At 40.7% G+C, this 13112-nt stretch overlaps 1 protein-coding gene across 2 annotated transcripts in view; it reads left to right on the forward strand.

Moving 5' to 3' along the window:
• Positions 1–10004: 10004 nt before the first annotated feature.
• The window catches only part of LOC115203092 (unconventional myosin-Ie), a 59140-nt gene continuing 56032 nt past the window's right edge, over positions 10005–13112 (forward strand). For both annotated transcript variants that reach the window (XM_029767454.1, XM_029767455.1), the window contains exon 1: positions 10005–10340. In XM_029767454.1, coding sequence (XP_029623314.1) covers positions 10338–10340 — 3 coding nt within the window. In that variant the 5' untranslated portion in view covers positions 10005–10337. The remainder of the gene's footprint in view (positions 10341–13112) is intronic.

Genomic DNA, 13112 nt, shown 5'->3' on the forward strand with positions numbered 1-13112 from the left:
GGGTAGTATATGGGGCTTAGGTGACAAAATGGATGGCACTGTGATAGACTACATCCAATTTGCTTAGTAGAGTGTTGGAGGCTATTTTGTAAATGACATCGCCGAAGTCAAGGATCGGTAGGATAGTCAGTTTTACGAGGGCATGTTCGGCAGCATGAGTAAAGTGGGCTTTGTTGTGAAATAGGAAGCCGATTCTCAATTTAATTTTGGATTGGAGATGCTGTCACGTCCTGACCAGCAGAGGGAGGTATGGTATCAGTTTTGGGTCAGGATGTGGCAGGTTTTTTGTATGTTAAGGGGTTTGTGTTGGTGATTAGACTCCCAATTGAAGGCAGGTGTGTTGAGTTGCCTTTGATTGGGAGTTCTATATAGTGGTGTGTGTTTTTCTTTGGGGTTGTGGGTAGTTGGTTTTGCACTGTGTTTAATAGCCTGCAGAACTGTTGCACTGTCGTGAGTATCTCTTATTGTTTTGTCAAGTGGATGCTTTACTCCTTTTTCTTTGAAATTAAAATATGAGTATCTATATTCCCGCTGCGTCTTGGTCCTCTTCTCTCCAGTACGACATTTTTTGTGACAGAACTACCCACCACCAAAGGACCAAGCAGCGGAAGAGGAGGAAGCCACAGGGTGGATGAATGGACATGGGAGGACGTCCTGGACGGCAAGGGATGCTACACCTGGGAGGAAATGGATCGCCTCCCATGGGAACAGGTGGAGGCACTCAGGAGAGTGGAGGCAGCTGGACAGAGGAACCAACGGGAACGTTATGTTGGAACACGGTTGGGTAGGAAACCCGAGAGGCACCCCCAATAATTCTTTTTGGGGGGGCACACGGGTAGCTTGGCCAGGCCAGGGAAGAGCCGTAAGCCAGCTACCTGTGATTACAGGGAGGCGCGTATGAGGTGGAGGGCGCCATGTTACGCTGAGGTACGCACCATCTCGCCGATACGGACGCACAGGCCAGTCCGCCCTGTACCAGCGCCCCGCATGTGCCAGGGTGAGGTGAGCATCGAGCCGAAAGGGGTGATGCCAACCCTGCGCTCAAGACCGCCAGTGCGCCTTGAAGGTCCGGTGTTTCCCGCTATACGCACTAGCATGGAGGTGCGTGTCTCCAGGCTGGCATGTCCAGTACCAGCCCCACGCATCAGGCGTCTAGTGCGTCAGCCTAGCCTCGCCAGTCAAGAGTCGCCAGAGCCGCCCGCCGGTCGGGAGCCGCCAGAGCCGCCCGCCGGTCGGGAGCCGCCAGAGCCGCCCGCCGGTCGGGAGCCGCCAGAGCCGCCCGCCGGTCGGGAGCCGCCAGAGTACGACATTTTTTTGTGACAGATGCTTAATGTGAGTCTGGAAGGAGAGTTTACAGTCTAACCAGACACCTAGGTATTTGTAGTTGTCCACATATTCTAAGTCAGAACCGTCCAGAGTAGTGATGCTGGACGGGCAGGCAAATGCGGACAGCAATCGGTTGAAGAGCATGCATTTAGTTTTACTTGCATTTAAGAGTAGTTGGAGGCCACGGAAGGAGTGTTGTTTGGCATTGAAGCTCGTTTGGAGGTTTGTTAACACAGTGTCCAAGGACGGGCCAGATGTATACAGAATGGTGTCGTCTGCATAGAGGTGGATCAGAGAATCACCAGCAGCAAAAGCGACATCATTGATATATATACAGAGAAAAGAGTCGGCCGAGAACTGAACCCTGTGGCACCCCCATAGAGACTGCCAGAGGTCCGGACAACAGGCCCTCCAATTTGACATACTGAACTCTATCTGAGAAGTAGTTGGTGAACCTGGCGAGGCAGTCATTTGAGAAACCAAGGCTATTGAGTCTGACGATAAGAATGCGGTGATTGACAGAGTTGAAAGCCTTGGCCAGGTCAATGAAAACGGCTGCACAGTGCTGTCTTTTATCTATGGCGGTTATGATGTCGTATAGGACCTTGAGCGTGGCTGAGGTGCACCCATGACCAGCTCGGAAGGTGCGGTGGGATTCGAAATGGTCGGTGATATGTTTGTTAACTTGGCTTTTGAAGACTTTAGAAAAGCAGGGCAGGATGGATATAGGTCTGTAACAGTTTGGGTCTAGATTGTCATGTAATGATAAGAGGTTGGTCTTTTTCCTCATGACAATGACAATGCTAGTAACAAATAAGCAGAAGAAAAGGGCTCCCACCACATACAGTGGTATGAAAGGATTTAAAACACAAAGCATTTAGAATGAAGATCAATTAGGTATTATTCATTCATGAGCATAAGATTGTTTAGTGTTAATAACAATGTACTGTAACTCACTATTTAACAGAGCCATTTCATTCTTGGAGGTGTGGTTGTTGAATTCGTCTTTCTCTTTCACAGTGACTGTCATATTAGTGATTACCTCACAGTACCATTTTTCACCTTGTACTTGTACGTTTAAGGCACACACATACTGTCCACTGTCCGAATGTGTGACATTGTTCATCTTAAGGTGATGATAGTTGCGTCCATTTTGGGAGGGGTATGAAGTATGTGTCACTCTTTTAAGCAAGTCCTTATCAGTGAGACAGTGATGGTTATAGGTTTGTGCGTCATGGATTTCATGAGAAAAGGAATAAAGACAAGTGCTTTCTTCGCTGATGGTCTTGATCCAGTACACCGCAAATGGCTTGTCAGAATAATCTTTTGCAGCTGTGAAATGGCATGTAAAGTTGATTGATTCTCGTTCCTGTTTGGTGACCTGAGTTTCCAGATCAGGCACATCTTTCACTACTATGGAGAAAGAACTCATTTTCATATTAACCATATCTTCCTAAACAGAAATAGAGAATGATTAAACTATTGATCTGAATAAAATATCAAGCAAATAAGTTTTATTGAATACATGTGTATATTTATCAGCTTTTACATGAGTTGGTTTCCTCATACAGGATCATTTAGGAAATGTGAATTTGTGGAAATGGACATGTGAACTCACTCATTGATTTAGAAAATGCCCCACAATAAAGGATCTCTTCACAAATTAACAGGAAATAGAAATGTTGAGGTAAAATTGCGAACACATGCAAATAATGCACTTTTTTAAATGTGACATATGATTTGGTACTTGGTGTTTTGCCCTTAAAGCCATCACATTCCTTCTCATTGACATCAGAAGTGTAGTTAATCGACTGTGTTGTCTTGACTCAGTTCAATTTGCCCAAGACCCTCTTCACATTGCAGTGGTATCTCTACTTCTTTGTCTTCTTGATACATTAGATACGTTTTCCCTTTGAGAAAATAAGGTTTCCAAAGTTACAGTAGAATCAGGCTCCTTGATTGTATCCACAAATCCAATCATTGAAGTTTGACTAGCTTGTGAAAATAATTGCCTGTCTTGACATTTCCCCAAGATAATCATCAGCATGATGATACTTAACACAACTTAACACATCCATGGCTGTTGCACTTACAAGTTCTTGATTTACAGAATGAGGAAATAGAGCTGCCTGTGACAGGAAGACAGAATGACCAGAGGTGTGTGGTGTGAGTAGGTAATGTGACTGGTATAGTTAAAAGAAGTAAACTATTTCGCTGATTAGTTGTACTATACATTTAGTAAAAAATGTAATCTTATTTTAAGAGTTAATCATGTAAGTCTCGACATTCTGTCCATTAATGATCAGCATAGGACAATTCCCATTATGTAAATATATACTATTCCATGCAATGTACTGTAGATAAGACAATGTACTGTAGATAAGACTAAAACATTTGTCTTTGGATACGACAGAGTCGTGATTCCAAATATTCTCAAAGTAAATATGTAACAATAAGGATATCTCTAAATCCCCCGTTCAGCGATCATTTTGCAGCCTCAAATTTCTCTGGGCAAAGTTTGTGCTTAAAACTTTTCCCCTGCAGATGGCGCTACTTACCTTTTTTCCTGTCATTGCCATGCACCCAGCTCTTCAGAAGGACCCAACTGCGGAAAATCAGTCTCCCAGCAACGGGTGACGCTTTTTGTTGTTTCGTCCACCAAGCAATGAGTTTTTGTGGAGGTCAATGTGTCGAATTGACAACAAAAGATGTATGGCTTATTTGCTACGTGCGGTTTATTTGATCGAATAGAAGTTTCGTAATGCTTAAGTTGTTACGAGTGTGCTGGTAAGTAGGACGTGACATCCCGGCAACTTTGAGAAAAAACAATATCAGTTGTCGGTATGAGGCTAGTATGTTTTTTGTTGTATAATATATATATATATATGTATAATATAATTATTATTACATTTTAAATTACAATATAATAAAAACATAGGACATCACTACACGCATATTTTCTCTGATTAAACATAAAATAACATTAAAAGTAAAAAAATTAAAATCACAAGAATTGACTTTCAAAAGTACCTAAAATAAAATGTTATTAAATATTGGATTTCAAGTAAAAAATATTAGCATTTTGGGACAGATTTCAAATATTTGTTTCTGTGTATATAAAATTTAACAGAGACAATGAGGAAATTAGCGACTAATTCAGTAGTTTTGTTTTCATTTAAATAATAACATATTACATCTTTCATTGTAAATACATTGGTCTTATTGATGAAATTAAAAATGTCAATAATTAACTCACTCGCTCCAAAATAACTTCACAGAGTCACACTCATAAAACATGTGTATTATAGATTCTCCTTCTTTATCACAGAAAAGGCAAATGACCTCTAAGTCCATGAATTTACACAAGTTATTGCAAGGGTATACTTTGTGCAAGATTTTAAAGTGAATTTCTTTTACTTTATTTGATATACAAAATTTGTGACGGAGCAACAAAGCTTTCTTCCATTCAATTTCAGTAATATATGCATTCCAGAAGAATTTCCCTCTAAGAGAGATCTTGTTCTTTGAGTTAAGTTATTTTATGAATGTATTATTACATTTTTTTATCCAGCAGGGGGCAACCTTCTAACATAAATTGTGCCTCTGTCTTGACACTTTCTCCAAAACACAAATTAGATTTCAATAATTGAGTAAGTCCTGAAGGTATTGCTTTGCATATAGAATTACATTCTTTATAATGTATTGGAAAGTTCTATGTTTAAGAACTTTCTATAAGAGAGTATATATCCTTCTTTATCAAATAAATCAAACACAAGTATACTGTTTCTTTCAAACCACTTAGGAAAGAACCGACTTGTTTTTAACAACAATATCTTTGATGTCCCACAGAAGTGGTATGAGGCCAGCAGTGTCCCTATTGAAATACAGGTGGTTGACGTCAACAACACTCATCGAATATTAAAAAAAAAATATTACATAATGAGATGTATCCACCAATCCAAAGAAAGGATAGGCGGGAGCTAAACAGCCCACCGAGCTGCTTTGTGGACATTGACTCCCATAGTTGGGGCGAAGAGACATGTATCTTGTTAGTATATCCATAATCTTTGCTCTTCATCAGCGATTGTTGTCTTTCACCAATGAGGTTCTACAGGTTCTTGACACGCACACGTGTCTGACAAGGATGTTGGAAATGCAGTATGACCTGTTACAGATTGGCCATGTTTGAGAGAATCAAAACGACTGCAGGCAACTGCCTGATCTATAAATCACCGTGCATTATAAATAACTACTTATTTATATATCAGTCAGTTACAATTTACCCATAATACACTGCAGTTTTGATCCTCTCAAAAACAGCTAATGTCATGGGCAGCCTGCATTCCATTGTTAAGCCGGTCAGACAGGTTACAGAGCGAGCAGTCTGACCACACCCCTCCCTGCCCCCTCATTTACATTTTAGAAATTTAGCAGACACCCTTATCCAGAGCGACTTACAGGACCAATAAGGGCCCATCAACAGATTGTTCACAGGACCAATAAGGGCCCATCAACAGATTGTTCACAGGACCAATAAGGGCACGTCAACAGATTGTTCACAGGACCAATAAGGGCCCATCAACAGATTGTTCACAGGACCAATAAGGGCACGTCAACAGATTGTTCACAGGACCAATAAGGGCCCATCAACAGATTGTTCACAGTCGGCTCAGGGAGTCAAATCTGATGCTTTTAATTGTTAGGCTACCTGCCGCCTCACCTCACTTCCCACATTGCTGACCGTAGATGAGCAGACACGGAGTGGACTTGCAAAAGCTTTACAAATATCCATCAACCAAATTACATTAGAAATGTGGCTGTGAGAAACTGTGTGCAATCATATGATCAGGGACAAGAAAAACAAGACAACATTTTAAATCCACAATTCAATAAAGGCCTGAGCCATGACACCCACAGATCTGATCAATATTACGCCAGCAGCATACCATCCTGCATCCCACTGCTGGCTTGCTCCTGCTGCTAAGCAGAGTTGGTCCTGGATGGAAGATGCTGCTGGAAGTGGTGTTGGAGGGGCAGTAGGAAACACCCTTTCCTCTAGTCTATATGTTTTTATTAATAAATATCCCAATGCCCCAGAGCAGTGATTTGGGACAATGCCCTATGTAGGGTGCCGTCTTTCGGATGGGACGTTAAAGGTTAAGCGGGTGTCCTGATTCTGTGGTAACTAAAAATCCCATTGCACTTATCGTAAGAGTAGTGGTGTTAACCCCGGTGTCCTGGCTAAATTCTCAATCTGGCCCTCATACCATCCCGGTCACCTAGTCATCCCAAGCTTACAATTGGTTCCTTCATCCCCCCTCCTCTCCCCGCAACTGTTCCCCAGGTTGTTGCTGTAAATGAGAATGTGTTCTCAGTCAATTTACCTGGCAAAATAACACCTCAGAGGGGCATGCCCAGGGAGAAGGGGAGCAGGTCCAACTAGCATGCAGGCAACCTTGCCATAACCACACTTAATTATGTATTTTATTTCACCTTTAATTAACCAGGTAGGCTAGTTGAGAACAAGTTCTCATTTACAGCTGCGACCTGGCCAAGATAAAGCAAAGCAGTGCGACACAAACAACAACACAGAGTTACACATGGAATAAACAAACATGCAGTCAATAACACAATAGAGAAGTCTATATACAGTGTGTGCAAATGAAGTAAGATTAAGGAGGTAAGGCAATAAATTGGCCGTAGTGGCGAAATAATTACAATTTAGAAATTAAACACTGGAGTGATAGATGTGCAGAAGATGAATGTGCAAGTAGAGATACTGGGGTGCAAAGGAGCCAAAAAAGAAATAATATGGGGATGAGGTAATTGGGTGGGCTATTTACAGATGGGCTATGTACAGGTGCAATGATCTGTAAACTGCTCTGACAGCTGATGCTTAAAGTTAGTGAGGGAGATATGAGCCTCCAGCTTCAGTGATTTTTGCAGTTCGTTTCAGTCATTGGCAGCAGAGAACTGGAAGGAAAGGCGGCCAAAGGAGGAATTGGCTTTGGGGGTGAACAGTGAAATATACCTTCTGGAGCGCGTGCTACGGGTGGGTGCTGCTATGGTGACCAGTGAGCTGAGATAAGGCGGGGCTTTACCTAGCAAAGACTTATAGATGACCTGGAGCCAGTGGGTTTGGCGACGAGTATGAGGCGAGGGCCAGTCAACGAGAGCATACAGGTCGCAGCGGTGGGTAGTATATGGGGCTTTGGTGACAAAACGGATGGCACTGTGATAGACTACAACCAATTTGCTGAGTAGAGTGTTGGAAGCTATTTTGTAAATGACATCACCGAAGTCCAGGATCGGTAGGATAGTCAGTTTTACGAGGGTATGTTTGGCAGCATGAGCATGAGCATGATGCTTTGTTGCGAAATAGGAAGTTGATTCTAGATTTAATTTTGGATTGGAGATGCTTAATGTGAGTCTGGAAATGAGCAGCACCCCTTCTGAATTTGGACAAGCCCATCTTCCCTGTGCACTCCAACCTTCTCATGGTAATGGGAATCTGCCACGGATAACAGCCAGGTTATATACTGAAGGCCATTCCCTTAATTACAGTTAATCTCCCACACCTGGCACTGACAAGGCAAAAGGCTGTGTTCACCAACTCAACAGGTCCACCATGTTAGACTGCATTTACCCAGGAATCCCAATTCTGATATTTTGAGATTAGTTCTGAATTGGTGCTGATGTGAAAAGGTCTGATGTGATTGATTAAAAGAACAATTAGTGGAAAAATATCAGAATTGAGATGCCTGTGTAAACGCACCCTATATATTGGTTTATATTCAATACTTACAATGGAATAAATTCATTTGGTAAACTCTTTCTATATTTGACACAGTGAAAAATGAGTGCTTTGTCTTCATCCCACTGCTCCAGTTATTTGTGTTCACACAGTTGTTTTATCTGTCACATGAAACTCATTAAATGTCATTCTAACGTTCATTCACATGATTATTATTTGGGTTATGTTACTTACAGTGCCTTCAGACCCCTTGACTTTTTCCACATTTTGTCGTGTTACAGCCTGGATTTAAAATTGATAAAATTTAGATTTTTTTGGTCACTGACCTAAACTCAATACCCCATAATGTCAAAGTGGAATTATGTTTTTTGACATTTTTACAAATTAATTACAAATCTTGAGTCAATAAGTATTCAACCCCTTTGTTATGGCAAACCTAAAGAAGTTCAGTGTCACGGTTGTCGTCGGTGAAGGAGGACCAATACGCAGCAGGTACGTGTATGCTCATTTTAAATGATTATTTATTTTCAAAAACAACTGAATACAAAAATAACAAAACCACTAGGAACGACAACAAACAGTCTGGCAAAGCCTAAGCTCAACACAGAACAATCACCCACAAATCACAAACACACCCTTATATATGGGACTCTCAATCAAAGGCAGATAGACAACACCTGCCTTCAACTGAGAGTCCCAACCCCAATTAACCAACATAGAAACACACTCACCAGACTAGACATAGAAATACATAAACATAGACTATAAACCAAAACCCCGGAAATACTAAATCAAACACCCTTAAACCAAACACACCACCCTGAACCACATAAAACAAATACCCTCTGTCACGTCCTGACCAAACTACAATACTAATTAACCCTTATACTGGCCAGGACGTGACATTCAGGAGTAAAAATGTGCTTAACAAGTCACACAATAAGTTGCATGGACTCACTCTGTGTGCAATAATAGTGTTTAACATAATTTTTTTATGACTACCTCATTTCTTACCTGTAAGGTCCCTCAGTCATGCAGGGAATTTCAACCACAAAGACCAGGGAGGTTTTCCAATTCCATCGCAAAGAAGGGAACCTATTGGTAGATGGGTACAAAAAAAGTCACTGAATATCCCATTGAGCATGGTGAAGTTATTAATTACACTTTGGATGGTGTAACAATACACACAGTCACTACAAAGATACAAGTGTCCTTCCTAACTCAGTTGCTGGAGAGGAAGGAAGCCGCTCAGGGATTTCACCATGAGGCCAATGGTGACTTTAAAACAGTTACAGAGTTAATGGCTGTGATAGGAGAAAACTGAGGATGGCTCAACAACATTGTAGTTACTTCACAATACTAACCTAATAGACAGTGACAAGAAGGAAGCTTGTTATATTCCAAAACATGCATCCTGTTTGCAACAAGGCTCTAAAGTAATACTGCAAAAAATTTGGCCAAGCAAATAACTTTTTGTCCTCAATTGTACCACTCTCCACATTTTCAAGCATAGTGGTGGCTACATGATGTTATGAGTATGCTTTTAATCGTTAAAGAATGGGGAGTTTTTCAGGATTAAAAATAAACAGAATGGCAATATCAAAGGAACATGAAACATTTTCTGCTCAATTTAGAAGGAAAGAAAAACTTGTAAAAGCTATCCCATGAGTGATCTAAATGTATCATACCGTGTATAATGCTTGTACAATATGGTCCTCTTTCAGAATAAATTCTTATTAAATTCAAAACTCTTCTTTGTCTGATTTGATTGCGCTATAATTTTTAGCCACAGCAAATGCGTTCTCCAACGTACCCAAAATTATCTGGTGTGATTCCCTCTGGAGTGACGATTCCAGACCCCTCTCCTATTGGCTGAGGGCTAAAGACGAATTTTCCATTTATGGATTGTTTGGTAAGGCTGTTCAGTCAGCTACCAGCCTCGAAGTTTAACTTCACCGCTCAAACATACAACAGCAGCATTCGGGAGCCCGAGTTCAATTCCTATGTCGATTTATGTTTAGACTATAGCTACAGAATGGACAGAGGAAGCTGGTCCTGAGGAGAATCTGTGCGTTCTTGCTTGGAAGGCGTCTGCGATCCTATTGTTTATTTTGACTTTGTCTTGTTTGTTTTCTTAGCTGGCCAACTGCAAAAACAACAACGTTTTACATTTTTTAGTAATAGACGACTACTGAGATAGCCCCTGTTCAATACGGAATACAAGGATACATTGTAACTGTCTGGGGAAGGAGAGAGAATGGTAAGATAACTTAGCTTTTACAGACCATTTTTTTCTGGATAACATGTTATATGGATATGAAGGAACACGATAATGTCTCTTCTTGAAAGGGACGTGGAAGTTATTTATAGATTTTTAAATATATGGAGGTCTGATGGATTCGTGACACTATGACGTTAAATATCATGTCAACATTTTTATAAATCGCAAAATCAGCATATTCCTATTTCACAGATTAAATGTTAAATGCAAGGGGACAGTGTATATCATTTGTCTAAATTGTAAAATAAGGTTGAAATTGCATCCTGTAAATTGTCACCAGAATATTTTAAGAAATGTTTAACTAGTCGTTCAACAAGGTAATCTCGTCATGAGTCATAGTCTACTGAGGTGCTGCAAGGATCATTTTTACAGGCTAATGTGAAGTTGCCTATTTTTGCAACCAAAAGCCTTTATGGTATTTATTGTCATAGAGAATAATAACATAGCGAGATGTATGAGTGCCTATTTCACGGAGTTATATATTTAAGTAGACAGGAATTGAAATCATGAGGTTTTGTTTTACTACAGTGTAAAGTTAAATTCAAAGAACAACGTGGTCTAAATGCCGAAGTCTTCTAGTCTCAATCCGATCTAGCAGGTTGTATGGAATGTTGATAAGAATGCAACAACAATCCAATCCACTATTTTCCCTCTCCTATTTGAGTAGTAACCTACCTACCATATGTTTGTGAGAAAAGTTCTCTCTCACACTCTCTCTTGCCCTCCCTCTCTAACTGAGCAGAATTGTGTGTAATATATATATATATATATATATATATATATATATATATATATATATATATATATATATATATATATATATATATATATATATATATATATATATATTAGTAAAACATTAAACCAATAAAATGTTTTGGACAACAGTGTGTATCTGATACCAAAGCCTTAGTGAGACATGCTAAAGATGAAAATTGGATCTCTTGAGATCTAGAGGGCCCTGTGGAAACAGTCTGCCCTGTTTGTTGTTAAACTTGTTTGTTTACTCTCTCTGATACAGCTGGGTCACACTGCTCACAACTAAGCCAATATTGCATAATGGGAAAAAAACTTTTCATTTTTAATTGTTGTCTACAAAAGTATACATCTGGGGGGGGGGGGGGGGTGTTGTGAAAGAAAAGTGGCCTTAAGATACAGTCCCTATAGCAACCACCTATACTGACGGACAGTCACATGCAGCTCCCACTTCCTAGGTACAGTGTTGGCACGGCCCTACTTTGAATAAAACAGGTTGGTCATGGAAGAGGAAACAGAGAGCAGCCTGTGTGTTATCCACATGGAGACCGGTTTCTCCTGCTTACTGAATGTCATCCCAGCAGTTTAAGCGTACCGGTGAGAGTTATGGAGAAAGTTGTCCCTGTTGCGTGGCCTCTTCCTTTGTGTTTAGATCACAGTTCATGAGGCCATTGCCATTGTGGCAGATATCCCACTGTGAAAGTACTGTTTATTGAATCCAACAAGTCAACTGCAGTATTTTGATTTAATTAAAGGTGAAATCTTCTTTTTTTTAATCATTTGTTCTGCTTGAATTGCCCAAATCCACTGAATGACTTTGCTTGACTTGTAATGTCATGTACTGTACACTGAGTGTACAAAACATTAGGAACACCTGCTCTTTCCATGACATAGACTAACCATTCGAATCCAGGTGAAAGCTATGATCCCTTATTGATGTCACTTGTTAAATCCACTTAAATCAGTTTATATGAAGGTGAGAAGACAGGTTAAAGAAGGATTTTTAAGCCTTGAGACAACTTAGACATGGATTGTGTATGTGTGCAATTCAGAGAGTGAATGGGAAAGACAAAAGATTTAAGTGCCTTTGAACGGAGTATGTCAGTAGGTGCCAGGCGCACCGGTTTGAGTGTGTCAAGAACTGCAACGCTGCTGGGTTCTTCACAATCAACAGTTTCCCGTGTGTATCAAGAATGGTCCACCACCAAAAGGACATCCAGCCAACTCGACACAACTGTGGGAAATATTGGAGTCAATATGGGCCAGCATCCCTGTGGAATGCTTTCGACACCTTGTGAAGTCCATGCCCCGGTAAATTGAGGCTGTTCTGAGGGCAAAACGGGACGGGGGGAGGGGTACAGAACTCAGTTACGTGGTACTGAGGGTTTTTTCCTTGTGGGAAACCAGATCTACAGGCTCCATACACTGAGCACTGGGAGCAGAGCAGACTGCATAACAGGGTTGACCTGCTCTAGAGAGACAACACGTGGGATATGTACATAGGGCAGGGTTGGTAATGACAGTATATACACAGTGTACAAAACATTAGGAAGGTGTTAGGAAGGTCCATATTGCACGTGTTGTCTCTAGAACAGGTCAACCCTGTTATGCAGTCTGCTCTGCTCCCAGTGCTCAGTGTATGGAGCCTGCAGATCTGGTTTCCCACAAGGAACAAACCCTCAGTACCACGTAACTGAGCTCTGTACCTTGGCTAACAGTCGAGCTGAAAACGTAAAGTTATACAGTGCATTCGGGAAAGTATTCAGACCCATTGACTTTTTCCACATTTTGTTACGTTACAGGCTTATTCTAAAATTGATTAAATTGTTTTCTTTCCCTCAACAATCTACACACAATACCCCACAATGACAAAGCAAAAACAGGTTTTTAGAACATTTTGAAAATGTATACAAAAAAAAATAGATCACATTTACATAAGTATTCAGACCCTTTACTCAGGACTTTGTTGAAGCATCACTGGCAACGATTACAGAT

The sequence above is a fragment of the Salmo trutta genome, chromosome 12 (assembly GCF_901001165.1).
Source record: "Salmo trutta chromosome 12, fSalTru1.1, whole genome shotgun sequence".
In the NCBI taxonomy this organism is placed as follows: Eukaryota; Metazoa; Chordata; class Actinopteri; order Salmoniformes; family Salmonidae; genus Salmo; species Salmo trutta.